Below are 19,357 nucleotides of genomic sequence, written 5' to 3' on the forward strand. Positions count from 1 at the left end.
ACTTCTGACCAGCAGGTGTCACCAGCGCGTGGCGTCTCGAGCGCTTCCAAACACTGAATCATTCTGAGAAGCAATCGGTTCAGTTGATTCGAAGCTTCGAAAAGATTCGTTTCGCCCATCACTAGCCACATCCCTATTAAATACACATCTATTTATCATGACATTCTCTTCTTCATTTCTCACATTTTATAGTCCATTTGTTTCTGCAACTTCATGTGTTACTTCACATTTAAAATGACTAAATGTGTTGTAATGATTAGCAGTGCTTGTTTGATCACTCCTGACCTTTGACCTCTGATGAAACACACCGGACCGTGACAGGTTTATGGAAATTTCTTTAATGTGTCTCAGTAAAAAACAAACATGAAACATGCAGATTTTAATCGCACAGCAAGACAATGAAATATTCAGGAAGAGCTCGTAACAGACAGCGAGTTTAACTTTAATGCATAAAACAAGCCCATATGTTGAGATGTATCATGTTTATGATTGGTTCGTGCTGATAAATGAAATGAAGCGTTACAAACTACAGCAGATCAGTTCTGATTTCTGTGAAACTCAGTCGACTTTAATTCGCCTCAGTTTAGATTGAAGAATTGAGCAGGAATCGATTCGGTTCAGTTCTAGATGAGTGACACACACAGGTGTGATTCCCTTGACCTTTGACCGAAGAAAGCGTTCATCCGTCCATCAGACAGACGAGTGGAGGCTCAGTAGATGTTTGGAGAAGAGTAGTAAGACGGCTTGAGGCTACTATAGAGCACAGAGCTGCAGACCAGCGCCAGTACCTGTCGAGCAGAGAGAGAGAGAGAGAAACGCTTTACCAAATACACTTAATGTCAAATACGATTCACGTCAATAACGCTTAACGTGGCTTAATGCATTGAAACTGTGCTTTTAAAAACACCAAATTCAATAAACATTACTAATAAATCATTCTGTGTACAGACAAGCAGCCCAGTTATGGCCTAATAGTTAGAGAATTAGGCTTCTAATATGAAGGCTGCGGGTTTGAGTCTCAGGAATCGTCGGTGTGTGTGAGTGTGTGTGCGTGTGTGTGTGTGTGTGTGTGTGTGTGTGTGTGTGTGAGTGTGTGTGTGTGCGCACATGAATGGCTTAAATACAGAGCACAAATTCTGAGTATGGGTCACCATACTTGGCCACGTTACTTCACTTTTCAGAATACGAACACTGTTATACAGATTATACAGAATACTGTTTTAATGCAATTAAATGGATTGTGTTCTTATTCTGGGCTCATCTGCATGTCTGCAAATAGTATACTTTATTAATAATGTGTTTATTGAGTTTGGTCTTTTAAAAGCACTGTTTTAATGCATTAAGCCACGTTAAGTGTTTTTCACGTTAAGCGTTTTAGAATGTTGCTGTGTGAACGATGGACTCACCATGATTCCTGCCGTCCCCACAAACCCTCCCAGCACCAGCGGAGCGTTTGCTTTGAAGATGTTCTTGATCAAGCTGGGACAGCTCTACACACACACACACACACACGGATGAGTGCCTGCACTCCTCTAACTTCAAACAGCCAGAAATCAGAGCAAGACAAACAGGAAGTGACTCACAGAATACATCAGTTTCTCCAGGAAGCTGCCTTCTGGACAGGTGTCACGCACAAACGGCTCAATCGCTCCACCCATGCCACAACAGTCGAACTGAAACACAAACGCACACACCTGTCAGCCCACGTGTGTGTATGTGAGTGTGCGTGCGTGTAAGTGTGTGTATTTGTGTGTGCGTGCGTGTAAGCGTGTGTATTTGTGTGTGCGTGTATGAGGTGTGAAAGCTGCCACACCGAAGACTTAGCAGGACAAGGAGCAGTCTACCCTTCCGTCGCCGTCAGTCCGTGTCGATTTTTGAATGGGGATTGATGGGGAGGGCAGACGACAGACCCGCGGCGACGTGACGGCGGTGTATGTAAGAAATTTATCACAAATATACGTGTACTAAGTACGTCTGAACTAGGTACGTTGCCTTACAAGACGCCTGATATGTACGTCGTCTCCATGTTCGTCGCTTCAAATGAACTTTAAAGTTTGCAATAGTAGATATAATTATTATTCACTTGTTAGGAAATAAGTAAAAGCAATAGCCTATAACAAATACAAGTTTATTTCATTTTAGATAACTTTTCTTTTTTGGCTGTTACATTGGTGTAGTACCGCAAACAACGTTCTTACTATTAACGGTGTTCTATCGGACGCTGTAGTCAACATTAAATTCATTATTCAACAACAGAACATTATTCAAAGGAAATATATTTAGTTTCATGATGTAATATATAATACAATTTTGTAATAAAAAAAGAAAGGTTCCTTACAACAGTCTCAGATGTTGTATATTATTGAAGCCTTTGAGTTCAGAGGCTTTGCCATTCTTAAAGGAAGTAAATAGGAACTTTATATTTCTATAATTCTGGTTCTGGCATTGTGAAGATGACATTTACTCAGAATACAAAGTAAAATCAAGATTAACATCATTGGGATGAAGATCTGACAAAGTAAATTATAGTTCCTCTAATTGGTTAGAATACATGAATACTAACATCGTAACTTCTGATCAAAAAGACACAGAGAAGAAAAGACGTGTTGAAATATTATAAAATGTTTGACAACAATGCCTTTTTTAGTATTTTTATAAGTATTCAAATTAAATGTTGGATAACAATCAAAATGCACTATGAATTTTATTCTTAATATTTTTAGCTAGTATTGTGATAACCCAAAACCTCAAATAAGTTGTTTAGTGATGATGAATTAAAAATATTATAGACAACTTCTCACAACATACAGTAACACAAAGCAATGCCCATTTATCATTACTATAGTACTTTATTCCTCTACAATAATGCCAGGTCTTGACGAGATCTCATGCCTCGCCAAATTACAACGTGTGGATCTTTCTTGTCGAGGTGAAAATGTGTCTGGGATATCAGCATAGTTTGTAGCTAAACATTTGACAAAGCTTGTGTTATTTAATTCTGAATAGCGTTATCTGTGAGTTTCCAGTAACGTGCATGTGTTTCACGGTCACCTGAGCATCTCTCTGCATGTGCTAAGAGTTATATGATACGTTTGGGATAATTATAACGTTCATCTGTGGACGAAAGGTGTTGAAAACATTTAGAACAAATATTGTAACGCCAACACAAAATATTACATCAATATATTTATAAATATGCAACCACTGTGTAGGCATTTTAATAATACATAGGCCTTAGGTTTGTATAGATGTATATTTCTTTATGTATTTTAACAGTGTTGTTCAATGAAAATAGGATTACTCGCTTTTGATGTTTTATTTAAACCAATTATTATTTCCTCATCATTACAGGTATTTAAGTCTATTTTTAAAGATTTAAAGTTTAAGCTACTGTTCATTTAAGTCTATCTTTATTACATAAAAAAACATATCATCAGTAGATTGCTCATTTAACAAAATAATCGTTAGAGACAGCCCAATTTAATATGTTTCAAAATGCACTTAACAATTCTATTAGAATACCGTTTCACCACCTTCTCTTGCCTCAGAATGGCACATATGTTAAATAATTAATGAATTTATGTGCAAATTTGTGTCTGTAAGATGTTATTGTGAAAATACAATTAATTTTCAGCTGTGTTGGTGTATAATTTGTTGTAAAATAATAATGTAAAACCGAAAATAATTAAATTCAACACTATTTGAGGTATTTTGCGTCATGCGTCTGTAGAGGCGAACGTACATATCACACGTCTTACTTCTGAGTGTGTGTGTGTGTGTGTGTGTGTGTGAGTGTGCGTGTGTGTGTGCGTGTGTGTGTGCATGCGTGTGAGTGTGTGTGTGTGTGCATGTGAGTGTGTGCATGCGTGAGTGTGTGCGAGTGAGTGTTTGTGTGTGTGTGCATCTGAGTGTGTGCGTGTGTGTGTGTGTGTGTGTGTGTGTGTGTGTGTGTGTGTATGTGCGTGAGTGTGTGTGTGTGTGTGTGTGTGTGTGTGTGTGTCTCTTACAGCGTTGTGGAATAATTTGAGGGTGACGGCTTGACCTGGGCTCCTGGTGTTGACATACTGAGCGTAGATCGTGGCATAGAAGGTCACCAACTCATCTGACACCTACAACACAACACACACACATTAAAACCAGCACTATTACATAGACACCTGTGAATGAGTGTGTGTGTGTTTTACCCGGTCGCTAAACATGAAGGCCATCACACCAGCTGTGATTTCAATGATGATCAGAAAGGTCAGCAGGCCAGAAAACTAAATATCAGAAACACAGAAATGTTTATTCAGTACATACCGAGTGTGTTTGAGTCTCGGGCCGGCAGGGATTGTAGGTGGGGGGAGTGAATGTCCAGCGCTCTCTCCACCCTCAATACCACGACTGAGGTGCCCTTGAGCAAGACACCGAACCCCCAACTGCTCCCCGGGCGCTGCAGCATAAATGCCCACTGCTCCGGGTGTGTGTTCACGGTGTGTGTGTGTTCACTGCTGTGTGTGTGTGTGTGTGTTCACGGTGTGTGTGTGTTCACTGCTGTGTGTGTGTGTTCATGGTGTGTGTGTGTTCACTGCTGTGTGTGTGTGTGTTCATGGTGTGTGTGTGTTCACTGCTGTGTGTGTGTGTGTTCACGGTGTGTGTGTGTTCATGGTGTGTGTGTGTTCACTGCTGTGTGTGTGTGTGTGTTCATGGTGTGTGTGTGTTCACTGCTGTGTGTGTGTGTGTGTTCACGGTGTGTGTGTGTTCACTGCTGTGTGTGTGTGTGTTCATGGTGTGTGTGTGTTCACTGCTGTGTGTGTGTGTGTTCATGGTGTGTGTGTGTTCACTGCTGTGTGTGTGTGTGTTCATGGTGTGTGTGTGTTCACTGCTGTGTGTGTGTGTGTTCACGGTGTGTGTGTGTTCACTGCTGTGTGTGTGTTCACGGTGTGTGTTCACTGCTGTGTGTGTGTGTTCACGGTGTGTGTGTGTGTTCACTGCTGTGTGTGTGTGTGTGTGTGTGTTCACTGCTGTGTGTGTGTGTGTGTGTTCATGGTGTGTGTGTGTGTTCACTGCTGTGTGTGTGTGTGTTCACTGCTGTGTGTGTGTTCACGGTGTGTGTTCACTGCTGTGTGTGTGTGTTCACGGTGTGTGTGTGTTCACTGCTGTGTGTGTGTGTTCACTGCTGTGTGTGTGTGTGTGTTCACTGCTGTGTGTGTGTTCACGGTGTGTGTTCACTGCTGTGTGTGTGTGTTCACGGTGTGTGTGTGTGTTCACTGCTGTGTGTGTGTGTTCACTGCTGTGTGTGTGTTCACGGTGTGTGTTCACTGCTGTGTGTGTGTGTGTGTGTGTGTGTGTTCACTGCTGTGTGTGTGTGTGTTCACTGCTGTGTGTGTGTGTGTGTTCACTGCTGTGTGTGTGTGTGTGTGTGTGTGTGTGTTCACTGCTGTGTGTGTGTGTTCACTGCTGTGTGTGTGTGTGTGTGTGTTCACTGCTGTGTGTGTGTGTTCACTGCTGTGTGTGTGTGTGTGTGTTCACTGCTGTGTGTGTGTGTGTGTGTGTTCACTGCTGTGTGTGTGTGTGTGTGTGTGTGTGTGTGTTCACTGCTGTGTGTGTGTGTTCACGGTGTGTGTGTGTGTGTTCACTGCTGTGTGTGTGTGTGTGTGTGTGTGTGTTCACTGCTGTGTGTGTGTGTTCACTGCTGTGTGTGTGTGTGTGTGTGTGTTCACTGCTGTGTGTGTGTGTTCACTGCTGTGTGTGTGTGTGTGTGTGTTCACTGCTGTGTGTGTGTGTGTGTGTTCACTGCTGTGTGTGTGTGTGTGTGTGTGTGTGTGTGTTCACTGCTGTGTGTGTGTGTGTGTGTGTGTGTGTGTGTGTGTGTTCACTGCTGTGTGTGTGTGTGTGTGTTCACTGCTGTGTGTGTGTGTGTGTTCACTGCTGTGTGTGTGTGTGTGTGTGTGTTCACTGCTGTGTGTGTGTGTTCACTGCTGTGTGTGTGTGTGTGTGTGTTCACTGCTGTGTGTGTGTGTGTGTGTGTGTTCACTGCTGTGTGTGTACACGTCGGATGGGTTAAATGCAGAGCACAAATTCCGAGTATGGGTCGCCATACTTGGCAGTATGTCACTTCACTTCACTCATACCCCTAGTTTATCTCATTCAGAAATAACTCTATTCTAACTCTCAGATATGGGAAGAAGAGAAGGGTCATGACTTCTCCAGACAGGTGTGTGTGGATTTGACCAGTGAAACCTGACGAGGTTTGTGTATTACTGCTTTGGGAACAAACGTTGTTTTGATTCTTCACACATGCTGTTGTGTCTGCAGTGATGCTCACCACACCGAGAGCTGTTTTACTGTTATTACAGGCGCCGCAGTCACCGATCACAGCCACCAGCAGCATCAGGACCCCGGTGACCACCAGCACGGTCACTCCTGCGGACACACACACACACACGCTCAAACACCAGCTATATTTCACACCAGTCCCAGAGAAACAGCAGAACTCACCGATGTTGAACTGAGCTGTGTTCAGATCGATGTCGAAGAACCCTTGGGTCTCTGCACCGAACCGGAGCCACATTCCCAGAGCCACCAGACCGAAGCCCAGCAGCTGAAACACATTCAGCACAGCCTTCAGCAGAAACACCAGCACACTGAACACTGAAATAACTGCTGTGCCTTTACTGCACTGGAACACAAACAGCTCTGCCTTCGCTGCGCTTCATGCCAATGAGCTGAAGTGAGCAAACGGGCTGGTAGTGAGCTCCAGAGTGAGCAAAAGGGCTGGTAAAATCACTCTGGACCCCTCACATCCAGCACACTCCCTCTTTGAACTGTTACCATCTGGTCGACGCTACAGAGCTCTGAGCACCAGAACGACCAGACACAGGAACAGTTTCTTCTCTCAGGCAATCCATCTCATGAACACTCAACAATAAATGTGGAACACACAACTATAATACACTATCCATTCACCACACTCACTTATTTTATTTTTATTTTCTAATTTCTAATTTGCACATACTTGACCTGTACATACATAGTTGTCTATATTATATATTGTGTTTTTGCTGCTTTGTATATTGCCTATTTGGTTATTTGTATATTATTCTTTATTATCTGTGTCCTGTTGCTGTCTCTCTGTTGCACTGTGGAGCTTCTGTCACTACAACACATTCCTTGTATGTGTAAACATACTTGGCCAATAAAGCTGATTCTGATTCTGATTCTGAAAGTGAAACTAGCGCTTCATTTCCATTTGCAGTGAATATGACTCAAACTCACAGCGAACAGGATGTTGAAGAGGATCAGGAAACACTTGCAGATCTGCGCGCAGCCGTCCATCACGAGCGACTGATTTCACTGCAACAAAACACCACTTTTAACAATATAATGACCAAACTATGTCAACTTTATTATGTTTAAATCACTTAAAGAATAGAATTTGAGAAGCATAACACATATATCCCACATGAAAACATACTAGAGTAATTTATAGTAAATACTAGTGTTTTTGAACCGTACTTTACTATAGTATGTCTCAAAAACACTATAGTATTTACTATAAATTACTGCAGTATTTTTTGGGTAAATTACCCAACTGCGTCTGCACTGCAAAACATGCTTTTCTTACTTAGATGTTTTTGCCTTGTTTCCTGCCAAAACATCTACAAATTCTTAAATCAATAAGGATTTTCTAGACAAGTAAAACTTGTCTTGTTTTCAGAAAAAAAAAAAAATTAAGTGAGTTTTTGCTTGAAACAATCGAAATAATCTGGCAATGGGGTAAGAAAAATAATCAGTTTACTGTAGTAAAAACTAAAGTATACTGCAGTATTTAATCCAGTTTATCAGTTCACTATAGTTAATACAGCAGTATGCTGCAGCATTCATTAACAATGTGTTGACAACACCATAATATATACAGTGCACTAGTATTTGTTATAAATGACTACAGAGTTGATGTGATAAAGATAAATAAACTTGCCTTGTTCAGTAATGATGAGGAGATGAGAAGCGCTCGCGTGCTGCTGCTCTCTCTGCTGTGCGCGTGCTTGCTCCTGCGGCGCGGCGTGCGCGCTCATTGGTGCGCCGCTCGAGTGACGTCAGGCGTTTCAGTAGAGCAGAATCGAAACCATCGCCTGCAGGATTCCTCTGAAACCAAACACGCACGAGCATGCGACGGGTGCGTCAGTGAGCAAATTACAGCGATTTAGCTGACTACTATTACAAAGTGCACGGTTATTGAGGAAGGCATTTGAAGCCGACATGTAGAAATCGTGTCAAAAGAAAGAATGAACTTCATGTTGGTGTAGCAGGGTTATGTTGTTACACCAGATTATACAATTTTTGTCATTTGCATTATTTTATTTTTAATTATTATTTGTTAGGGGTATTTTATTTTGAAAGAAGCTTGTGTGCTCTTATTAAAGGTAACCGTCACGTCGGCTGACGTCATACGTAGGTGAGAGGTTCAAATCACAGTGCAATCAGAGTTCGTCCTCTTTCCTGCAATGTCACTAGAGAGGAGAGGCAAAAGAGAAAGTCTGGCAGATAACAGTGCTTGTCTGTTTGTGTGTTTTACTGCACAGAGAGGAGAGAAAAGAGAGAGCGAAGGCGCTGCAATTAAATCACCTTTGGCACAACCAGATTTGTGTAGAAAATATTTTATTATTAACATCAAAATAACACAACGCAGAAGAACAACCGCTACAAAACTGGTGCCGTGACCTGTCGAATGATTAATTGCTGTCGACCGCCGGGATTGCTGACCTGGAGTTTTGCTGGTGCTGAGGGGGAACTGGAGACGAGACGAGACAGGACTTCGGTCTTCTGTTGCTGGTGTTCGGAGGTCGGGCGGTTTGAGTTGCGCACAGGATGAGACTACTGTTGGTTGGAGAATTCTACATTGAAGATGCAAGACAGTGACTGATGTGCCGACTGTGGGACTGGTGAGTTGTTGCTCGGCGGGATCAGGCGAGCACTGGATCATTGAGGAGTGTTGTCAATTAACTGGATAAACTGGATGAAGGTATTTCTCATCATCAGTTGACTGATTTTTCAATCAAAGAACTACAATACCCTAGTAAACTGAAGCTTATATGAGGTTGATGGATACTTGAAAGTTTTTGAAGAGTTCTAACACAGCTTGTCATTTATTTGATTTTTTTTTTTTTTGTGTGTGGGTGTACAACATTGTGTTTTGACAGTGTAATCTGACACCTGAGGGGAATGGCCGCTAAACGAAGTGATTTGGGGTGGGACAACACTTTTACAGTCGGTAGAGGGCGGGTAAGTCCGATGAATATGCCTGATGAAACAAGGCTGTTTGGGGATCCTCAGTACTGTAGTACAGGCCGGGGTAGAACAGTTGGCATTTCTGCCTACGACAGTAGTGAACTGTGTGGGAGTCCATTACCTAGAGCCAGTGATTTTGAGTATGCTCCTCAGCAGTCAGAAATGTCGGGTCAAATGAGTAAACTCATAAAACAAATTGGTAGTGAGATTGGACAGTCAATCAGAGAAAGTATGATGAGAACTGAATTTCCAAATTATCCATCTGCTAAGAAGTCTCAAGAAAGTGTCAGTGGATATGTGACTGATCAAACAAATTCTGCTGTCATTGATGCATCGAAAATTAACTTGATCCTGAAAGCTGAGGTGGCAGCACCGCCACACTTTAGAGGAGATGGTTCAGATAAATGTTCGATCATGGAATGGGAAGACATGATGAGGTATATTTGAACAAACTGGATGTGACTGATTCTGAAATGATTGAGGAGATAATGAACAGAGTAATGGGGCAGGCCAGAAATGTAATGAAAGTATGGCTGCGCAATGGTACAATGACTCCTACTGTTGACTCTGTCTTTTCTGTTTTGAAGCAGCACTTCTATTCTGTGAGACCATATCCTAAAGAGGGTGCGTGGGATTACTGGATAAGACTAAATAAGGCAGCAGACGTTGCTGAACAAAGTTTAAGATGGGAAGGCAGAACTCTGGATAACAGGAGCAAAGAGTTAGCAGTTATGTTCATTCGCAACTGTCCTGACAGAGAGTTAGCTTTTGTTTTCAAGAGTAAACCTGTACAGTCATGGACTGCATCAGAGGTGCAAGAGCAACTTGATGAGTTGTTGAGAGAACGGAAGTTGACTAATCAAGCTGTCAAACAATTTACCACACTTGCCTCAGAGCCAGAAGTTGATGTGACTCCCTTGCCTTCTAAGTCTGAACAGGGTGCCAGCGTAAATGATGAAAATGCATTGGACAATGTATTGACTTTGCTGGAAAAAGCTTTAGTGTGCAACACTCAGTCTGTGCGGGGCCCCTGGCCTAAACAAGCAGGGCCTAGGATTCGGGAATGCAGAGTGTGTCAAAGCAGTGAGCACAGCACCACTGCTCATTGTCGAATGTGTAACTTGTGTTTCAAGTGTTTTGCAGCTGGACACGTGAGCTACAACTGCGACAAAATTACGTCCAGGGTGGGCTCCGGTCGGCGAGATGAAGTCACGCCACAGGGAAACTAGACAGCTCCCTTCGGGCAGGGGACGAGGTGGGGCCGTGTAGTAATTCCTCTGGTGAGACTGATATTGAATCGGTTTATTCGTTTTTCTGTGAAAGTGTTGGCAAAAAGAAAACTGTAATTTTTCAGAACAGCATGCAAGTTGATCAGCAGTTTGTTTTATGCAAGTGTGTTATTACAGGACAAAGTTGAGCTTCAGGGTATGTTGGACAGTGGCTCCATGGCGACTACTCTGAGCGCTGATGTAGTTCCACAACTCAGAGACGCTGGGGTGCTGGACCAGGATATCCTGAGTTCTTCAGATATTGTCTTGGTAGGTTGCGGTGGAAAACAAACTTGTCCCGATGGTGTAATCAATCTGAAGCTTGAAGTCTACGGGGTTAGTTTCAGTGTCCCTGTTTTGATTGTGAGTGGTCAAAAGGACCCAATCATACATTTACATTTAGTCATTTGGCAGACGCTTTTATCCAAAGCGACTTACAATTGGGGAATACAAAAAGCAATTCATCTTGAAGAGGCAGTCAGACAGAGGAAGTGCTCGTAACACCAAGTCTCAGTCATTGTTCAAATAAGTACAAACTAGTAGGTGGAGAGAAAGATAGAGGGAAAGTTTTTTTTTTTTTTTTTTTTTTTTTGAGTTTAGGATGAAGTCAAGTACTGCCGAAAGAGATGAGTTTTCAGTGGTTGCTTGAAGGTTGCCAGAGATCCGGCGTTCCGGATAGGGGTGGGAAGATTATTCCACCAGCCAGGAATGGTGAACGAGAATGTTCTGGAGAGTGATTTTGAGCCTCTCTGTGATGGTACCACAAGGCGTCGCTCACTAGCAGATCTCAAACTTCTGGAGGGGATGTAGGTTCGTAATAGTGAGTGGAAGTAGGAGGGTGCAGAGCCTGTGGTAGATCTGTACGCAAGCATCAGTGACTTGAACTGGATGCGAGCTGCCACTGGTAGCCAGTGCAGAGAGATGAAGAGAGGTGTAACATGCGCTCTTTTGGGCTCGTTGAAGATCAGTCGTGCCGCTGCATTCTGAATCATTTGTAGAGGTTTGATTGCGTTTGATGGCAGACCAGCCAGAAGAGCATTGCAGTAGTCCAATCTAGAAACAACCATGGCCTGGACAAGAAGTTGCGCAGCATGCTCTGTCAGAAAGGGCCTGATCTTTCTGATGTTGTGTAGTGCAAACCTGCAGGAACGAGCAGTCTTTGCAATGTGCTCTTTGAAGGTCAGCTGGTCATCAAAGATTACACCAAGATTTCTGACCGAAGTTGATGGGGTAATCATTGATGAGCCGAACTGAATCGTGAAGTCATGCCGTAGAGTCGGAGTGGCAGGGAAGACCAGAAGTTCCGTCTTTGCCAGGTTGAGCTGTAGGTGATGTTCTTTCATCCATGCCGAGATGTCCGCCAGGCAGCCTGAGATCCGTGCAGCTACCGTTGGGTCATCTGGTTGAAAAGAGAGATAGAGCTGCGTGTCATCGGCATAGCAGTGATAGGAGAAGCCATGTGCATGTATGATGGGACCCAGCGATGTAGTGTACGTGGAGAAGAGGAGGGGTCCAAGAACCGATCCCTGAGGAACTCCAGTGATCAGATGATGTGGTTTGGATACCTCCCCTCCCCAGGTCACCCTGAAGGATCTACCGGTGAGATAGGATTCAAACCAGCGAAGTGGAATTCCAGTGATGCCCAGTGATGAGAGGGTAGACAGGAGAATCTGATGATTGACAGTGTCAAAAGCAGCAGAGAGATCCAGCAGAATGAGGACTGACGATTTGGAATCGGCCTTTGCAGTTCGCAGGGCTTCAGTGACTGAGAGTAGCGCAGTCTCTGTTGAATGGCCACTCCTGAAACCTGACTGTTTAGCATCCAGCTTGTTGTACTGTGAAAGAAACCGCGAGAGCTGGTTGAAGACAGCTCGTTCGAGTGTTTTCCCTATGAATGGAAGGAGAGAGACAGGTCTGTAGTTATCTAAAAGAGAAGCATTTAATGTAGGTTTTTTGATCAGTGGGGTTACCCGAGCCTGCTTGAATGCTGTGGGGAAGATGCCTGTGAGGAGAGATGTGTTGATAATGTGTGTGAGTGCCGGTAAGAGTGTGGGAGAGATTGTTTGGAGAAGATGTGAGGGGATCGGGTCGAGAGGACATGTTGTAGGATGGCTGGAGAGGAGAAGTTTGGATACTTCTGCCTCGGTGAGGGGACAGAAGGAGAAGATGGTTGATCGGAGGTCATGCGGAGTTGAGAACTGGTTGCTGATTGTTCTAGTTTTGTCTGTGAAAAAAGAGGCAAAGTCATCAGCGGTTATCAAAGTGGTGGGAGGTGGAGGAGGGGGACAGAGGAGAGAATTAAATGTTCTGAAGAGATTACGCATGTCTGGAGCGCTGGTGATCTTGTTGTGGAAATGTGAGGATTTGGCAGTGTGGACTTCAGTAGAGAAAGATGAAAGCAAAGACTGATACCTACTCCGGTCCGACGGATTGTTTGATTTGCGCCATTTTCTCTCTGCCGCTCTGAGTTTGGTCCGATTCTCACGAAGAACATCGGATAACCAGGGGTTAGAAGGAGCAGCCCGTGCTGGCCTAGAGGAGAGAGGACAGATGTCGTCTAGACAAGAGGTTAAGGTAGAGCATAAAGTGTCAGTGGCTGCATTTACATCCAGAGAAGAGAAATGGGTAGGCGAGGGAAGAGAGGAGGATACTACAGAGGAAAGAAGGGAGGGGGAAAGGGAGCGTAGGTTGCGTCTGAAAGTAACCGGTAAGGGAGATGGTGGCACCTGAGTTGCAAAATGTAATGTAATTGGATTGGATTGGATTGGATTGGATTCAATTTATTGTCATTGCACATGTAGGTACAAGGCAACGAAATGCAATAGAGAAGAAGAAATACAGCATAACATGAGGAAAGAGAGGAGAAAAAAAAGTGTCCTCGCACTGCGTTCTTGGAAGAGAACGCAGCGCGAGAACAGACAAAAAACCTCAGCATAAAGCACAGTCAACACAGGAACATAACTTGCATAGTAATCCTAGTTCAGACGAAACAGCCATCCGGCCAGCTGCCATTCAGCGCAAACCCACGGACCCGTTAACGCCTGACAGGATGAAGCGACGAAGGCGTGGGATGGGGTTAGGGAGGTGTATGAGTGTGTGTATGTGTAAGTTCGTGTGAGTTCGTATGCCTTGAAATCCGTTTCGCCAGCACTCCAAACCAGTCGACTCAGTTCGCAGGTTGTGATGCGACATAGCAATTGCCATGGAAACGTCCTTGGACAGAGCACAAGCGCCCGACAATAACAAGGTGTTTTTGGGAGGAGGGAATGGAAGAAAGAGCGTCTCCCTGCAGTATTCACCGGAGAGTTGATACCAGAGCGGCCTTGCCAAGCCGTTCTGTTGTGGGAAGCCGGAAAGAGATAAGATTGTTTTGTCTTAGTGCGAACAGCTGTCTTCCAGTTTCACAGCTAATTCTCATTGTCCATTCTGATCTCCATGTCCGTCGATTTTTCTATCCAAAGCCGAGAGCTTAGCCGTGATTGAATCCATATTGCGGTTAATCGCCTCAGTCTCCGAGGCGACCGCTCTGCCTACAGCCTCAATCATGACGGGCAGCCGTGAGAGGTTTTGGACAGCCAGTCCCGTCTCCTTAATTTTCTGATAATTTAGGGCAACGCCTAATCCAAATAGCAGAAACCCAGTTATCATTGTTCCGAATAAGAAGATGTCTTCAATGTCCTCCACGGAGAGAGCCGCCAGACACACGATCCGCCATCTCTCCCATGCGTCCATCGTGTAGCCAGCAGCAAACGTCCCAGCGGGACATTCCGGTTCTCCAGATCCCGCTTTCCTAGTCGAGAAGATGGTGTCAATTGCATTTAGAGACCAGTTGATCAGATCCATAATTTCGGTTTTGCAAATAGTGCAGCGAGAGTCTCTTAAGAGGACAGGACAATACAAGAGAGCAAGCAGGGAAGTTCAGGAGGGAGGGAGGGAAGAAAAATGCGACCGCCTTCGAACAGAGCCAAACGAGTATATGAAGAAATGGTCAGATATATGGAGTGGTTGTACCAGAATGTTATCTGTAGAACAATTGCGTGTATAAATTAAGTCGAGTTGGTTACCTGATTTGTGCGTGCTAGTAGTGGTGAGGCGTTTGAGATCAAATGAAGCTAGGAGTGACTGGAAGTCTGTAGCATAAGGCCTGTCTAGGTGAATGTTGAAATCGCCGAAGACTAAGAGTGGAGTGCCATCCTCCATGAAAGACGACAGCAGTCCGTCCAGCTCGTCTAGGAAGGTTGGTGGTATTTGGCCCGGCGGACGATAGATTACCACAATCTGGAGTCTTATAGGAGCTGTCACAGTAACAGCATGCGATTCAAATGAGTTGAGATTGCCTAGGGGAGAGTGGGTAGAGTATTTCCAATTGTTAGAAATGAGCAATCCAGTGCCCCCACCCCGGCCAACTTGCCTAGGGGTGTGAGAGAAAGAGAAATTGTGAGAGAGAGCAGCTGGGGTTGCCGTGTCTTCTGGACGGATCCAGGTCTCAGTCAAGCCCAGGATGCTGAGTGTGGAATGTAAGGAAAATGCAGAAATGAAGTCGGCTTTGTTGACAGCTGACTGGCAATTCCAAAGACCTACAGAGAAAGAAAGAGGTGCAGTGGAAGATGTAGAGATAGTGCGCAGGTTAGCAGGGTTACGTGACCTTCTGCATGTATTTTTAGAGCGAGGTAGAGAGAGAACCGGAATGGTTTGGAAACACATGATAGAGGATAGGAAAGCGTGAGGGAAGATATAAAGGATACTTAAGTGTGTGCTCGGTGTCGTTGCTCGGTCAAAGTCGCGCAGGAAAAAGTCGTCTGTCTTTACACTCGTTGGTCTTCACACGAGGAGGCTGAACGCTTCCGTCAGCGCTCTGACATCAACTAAATACAGTCTAAGAAACTAGAGTGAAAACAGCTGTTGCCGGCTTCTGATCAGCCCAGCCAATGAGGTTAAAGGACTGCTAAATAGCTCAAGACGAAACTAACACTTTGCACAAACACAAAGGCTCGTTCTCACCTGAGGCGCAAATTATTCTAATTTCCAGTAAGTGCAATTAACAGAAAAATCAGCGAAAAGGCAGAGTAGAAATAGGTAGGAAACGAACTATTCCTTCCTAGTAGCAAGTAAACTATTTAAACAACAGAACTGCAACCAAGTTATTCAAAACACTTACGCAGCTGTAGTCCGTCTCTTCTGGTGACAAATCGGCTTTCCCAACCTTAGAGCAGCGACGAGCAGTTTAAATACTTTCACAGTCGCTGTTGCCGGCTTCTGATCAGCCCAGCCAATGAGGTTAAAGGACTGCTAAATAGCTCAAGACGAAACTAACACTTTGCACAAACACAAAGGCTCGTTCTCACCTGAGGCGCAAATTATTCTAATTTCCAGTAAGTGCAATTAACAGAAAAAACAGCAAAAAGGCAGAGTAGAAATAGGTAGGAAACGAACTGCTTGGAACTAATGTCTTGAAACCCCTAATAAGTCAGATGAAGCGAACAGATCATTTTTGGAAAGTGGTGAATAGACCCGACTCATTTATACAGTCTGACAATAGCCAATTTTTACGCATGCTTTCATGTATAGAGAGATGGAGGGGCGATTCAATTCCTGACAAGTTGGGTACGCTGAGACTGAGGTCATCTGTGACACTGCAGCCTATGAGCGAACACCTTGTCTGGGGTCGTTTACCTCCAGGATCAGTACTGTCAGTAGGAATCACAGTAGTCATCGAACCAAGTATTTTGCGTTGCGTGCATCGGAACGTCTTGATTGGGAGGGTTGTATCACCTTTGTGGGGCGATGGCTGGCTACCAGTGAAGATGATCAACCCGACCAATTCGGAAATTGTGCTGAGGAAAAATGCAAAGGTAGCTGATGTGTACCCTTGCATTGCTTTGGAGGACCTTGCGCAAAGCACTGACATGATGGCTAGCCAAAATGCAGGCACGGTATGTTCTGACGGGTCGAGTGGCAGTCTAATGACGGGGACCTCTACATCTGCAGCGAGTTTGAAAGGTGACAGCAGGTTGCATGACCCGGGGCTGAGCGATCTGAATGTCAGGGATTGCGAAGTGTCTCCCTTTTGGAAGAACAAGCTCATTGATCTGGTAGAAAAATATGAGTGTGTGTTTTCTAGGCACAGTTTGGACTGTGGCAAAGCGAATGGTTTTTGTCATCGAATCAGAGTTACAGATGACAGGCCCTTTCGTCTTCCGTATCGCCGTTTATCTCCCGCACATTACCTGAAGTTGAAAGAGACTTTAGACGAAATGGAGGAGAAGGAAATCATAAGAAAGTCGAGCAGTGAGTTTGCATCGCCATTGGTCTTAGTGTGGAAAAAAAATGGTGATTTAAGGATCTGCACTGATTTCCGATGGCTGAATGCACGCACAGTGAAGGATGTTCACTCCCTCCCTCACCAAGCTGATGTGCTGGCGGCTTTGGGGGGGAATGCAACATTTATGAGAATGATGTTGACTGTGTTTGGTGACCAGAATTTCTTGAGTCTTTTGTGTTATCTGGATGATTTGTTAGTTTTTGGGAAGACTGAACAGGAGAGTTTGGAAAGGCTCGAGATGGTGTTTCGGTGTCTGAAAGACCACAATTTGAAACTATCTCCTTCAAAATGTAGCTTTTTGAGGAGGTCAGTAAAGTTTTTGGGCCATATCGTGTCTGAAGAAGGGGTTGCCAGTGATCCAGCGAAAATTTAAGCTATTCTGAGCGTATCCGAGAAAGATTTAATGGAGACTAGGTAAAATCAGGTTTAGGTATGGTGGTATACTACCAGCACTTCATAGAGAATTGCTCTTCGATGGTTAAACCCTTGTTTCAGCTTTTGACAGGAAAAAAGAGACCTAGGATGGGGAGAGGAGTAAAGCGGCTGAAAGGAGGTCGTACTCTTTCTCCATCAGATTGGACTGATGACTGCAGGGCTGCCTTGGCGAATTTGAAAACTGCTTTGGTTAGTCAGGTTTTGCTTGCTCACCCAGATTTTTCTAAGCCGTTTCTGTTGTCTGTGGATGCCTCTACTAGTGGGCTTGGTGCCGTTTTGTCGCAGGTACAGGAGGGGAGTGCTGTGGCAAGGCCCATTGCATTTGCGTCAAAATCGTTGAATCATGCACAGTCAAAGTACCCAGCACACAGACTTGAGTTTTTGGCGATGAAGTGGGCTATTTCTGATAAATTCAGTCATTGGCTCAGAGGGCACAGGTTTACTGTGTGGACTGATAATAACCCACTTAAGTACATCCTCACAAAACCCAAGCTGGATACATGTGAACAGCGGTGGGTAGCGAAGCTGTCGCCATATGATTTTGACATTCAATACATTCCCGGGCCGAAAAATGTAGTGGCAGACGCATTAAGTAGGCAGCCGTTTGCAACTTCGAGAATTCTGCATAGATTGACTAGAACACCTTACGATGTTTTGCTACATGAGGCCAAGTCTGTTGCTGTCGAGCAGGTGCAGGATATGTTCCATCTTTCGTGTGAATGTGCAGATGGTGACAAAATAGATGGTTTCTCAGAGCATACAGATGGTGGTGAGAAAGTGTATGTTGGGTCCACTTATTTTACTGGGTCAGTCTCTCATCCAGACTTGTCAGCAGTTCTAAAATCTCACCAGGATTGGGAGCAAGGTGCAGCCATTAGGAGTGTGGCTTACGTGCAGCATTTAGAGAGCTTGGCGGACGTAGAGCAGAGTCAACTTGGTAGTCTTGCCCACGATGAATTGCTGGAAAAGCAGAGTCAAGATCCTGTGATTGACAGAGTGAAATTCTTTGTGGAGAGAGGAAGACGACCTTCTCACAGAGAAAAAGTGTACGAGTCTAAAAGAACTTTGAAAATTTTGCGGCAATGGGGTAAACTTGCCTTGAAGTTGGGTATTCTTTATAGAATCTCAAAGAATCCGGTGTCTAAGAAAAAGACTTACCAGTTTGTTGTGCCAACAGCTCTTCGACGTACTGTTCTGAAGGGTGTGCATGATAATGCTGGTCATCAGGGTCAGCATCGCACCCTTTGGTTGGCCAGACAGCGGTTCTTCTGGGAGTCTATGGAGGTAGACATAAAGGAATACGTTAATGAGTGTGAGAGGTGCATTTTGAGTAAACTGAGGCAAGGGCTCCACTCGTGTCAATTCAGACAAGTGCTCCGCTAGAAATGGTGTGTCTTGATTTTTGGTCGGTCGACGTGTTGGTGGTCACTGACCATTTCACAAAGTTTGCCTGCGCTTATGTGTGTCCAAACCAAACTGCAGAAGCAGTTGCGCGTGTCTTGTGGAATAAGTTTTTCTGCATTTATGGGTTCCCGAGTCGCATTCATTCCGACAGAGGCACTAACTTTGAGAGTTCTTTGATGGGTGAACTGTTGAGATTGTCTGGTGTGAGAAAATCGCACACCACTCCATATCATCCCATGGGGAATGGACAAACGGAAAGATTTAACCGTACCCTGGGTGATATGATCCGTTCTCTTCCTCCGAGATCTAAAGTTAAGTGGCCGCAGTTGTTGAACACTCCTACTTTCGCGTACAATTGTACAAGACATTGGGTATCCACCGTTTTTCTTGATGTTCGGACGAACACCGAGATTACCAGTAGATGTCCTGTTTGAAAGTGTCATCTTGGATAACGAGACCGTTGATGTCCACAAGTATGTTCAGTCACTTCAGAAAGACTTGAGGGAAGCAACGTCTGTTGCTCAGGAATATGCCAAACGCCAACAGTCTAAACAAGCTGAGTATTATAACCGTAAAGGAAAAGGGCATTCTCTTGAGATGGGTGACAGAGTACTTCTTGCGAATAAGGGGGAACGTGGAAAAAGGAAGTTAGCGGACC

The 19,357-nt window shown here is 44.4% G+C and overlaps 1 protein-coding gene across 1 annotated transcript; it reads right to left on the bottom strand.

Annotated features, from left to right (window-relative positions):
* Positions 1 to 317: 317 nt before the first annotated feature.
* On the bottom strand, positions 318 to 8,029 carry LOC306855972 (CD9 antigen-like). Its single transcript, XM_079394939.1, has 9 exons — positions 7,961 to 8,029; positions 7,258 to 7,335; positions 6,481 to 6,583; positions 6,308 to 6,405; positions 4,185 to 4,259; positions 4,008 to 4,109; positions 1,584 to 1,673; positions 1,407 to 1,490; positions 318 to 788 (listed from the first exon to the last, which is right to left on the bottom strand). The coding sequence occupies exons 2-9, from the start codon at positions 7,315 to 7,317 to the stop codon at positions 711 to 713; spliced, it is 690 nt and encodes a 229-aa protein (XP_079251065.1). The 5' UTR covers positions 7,318 to 7,335; positions 7,961 to 8,029; the 3' UTR covers positions 318 to 710.
* Positions 8,030 to 19,357: the final 11,328 nt, after the last annotated feature.

Source organism: Barbus barbus (genome assembly GCF_936440315.1).
Source record: "Barbus barbus genome assembly, chromosome: 3".
Lineage (NCBI taxonomy): Eukaryota > Metazoa > Chordata > Actinopteri > Cypriniformes > Cyprinidae > Barbus > Barbus barbus.

What these genes read in the sequence shown, in the direction of transcription:
- LOC306855972 (XM_079394939.1), bottom strand. Translation starts at nt 7,317, where the DNA reads ATGGACGGCTGCGCGCAGATCTGCAAGTGTTTCCTGATCCTCTTCAAC. An exon ending in TCTTCAACATCCTGTTCGCT is followed by an intron (nt 6,584 to 7,257) that starts GTGAGTTTGAGT and finishes AATGTGTTTCAG; the next exon opens with CTGCTGGGCTTCGGTCTGGT. An exon ending in TGGGGACGGCAGGAATCATG is followed by an intron (nt 789 to 1,406) that starts GTGAGTCCATCG and finishes TCTGCTCGACAG; the next exon opens with GTACTGGCGCTGGTCTGCAG.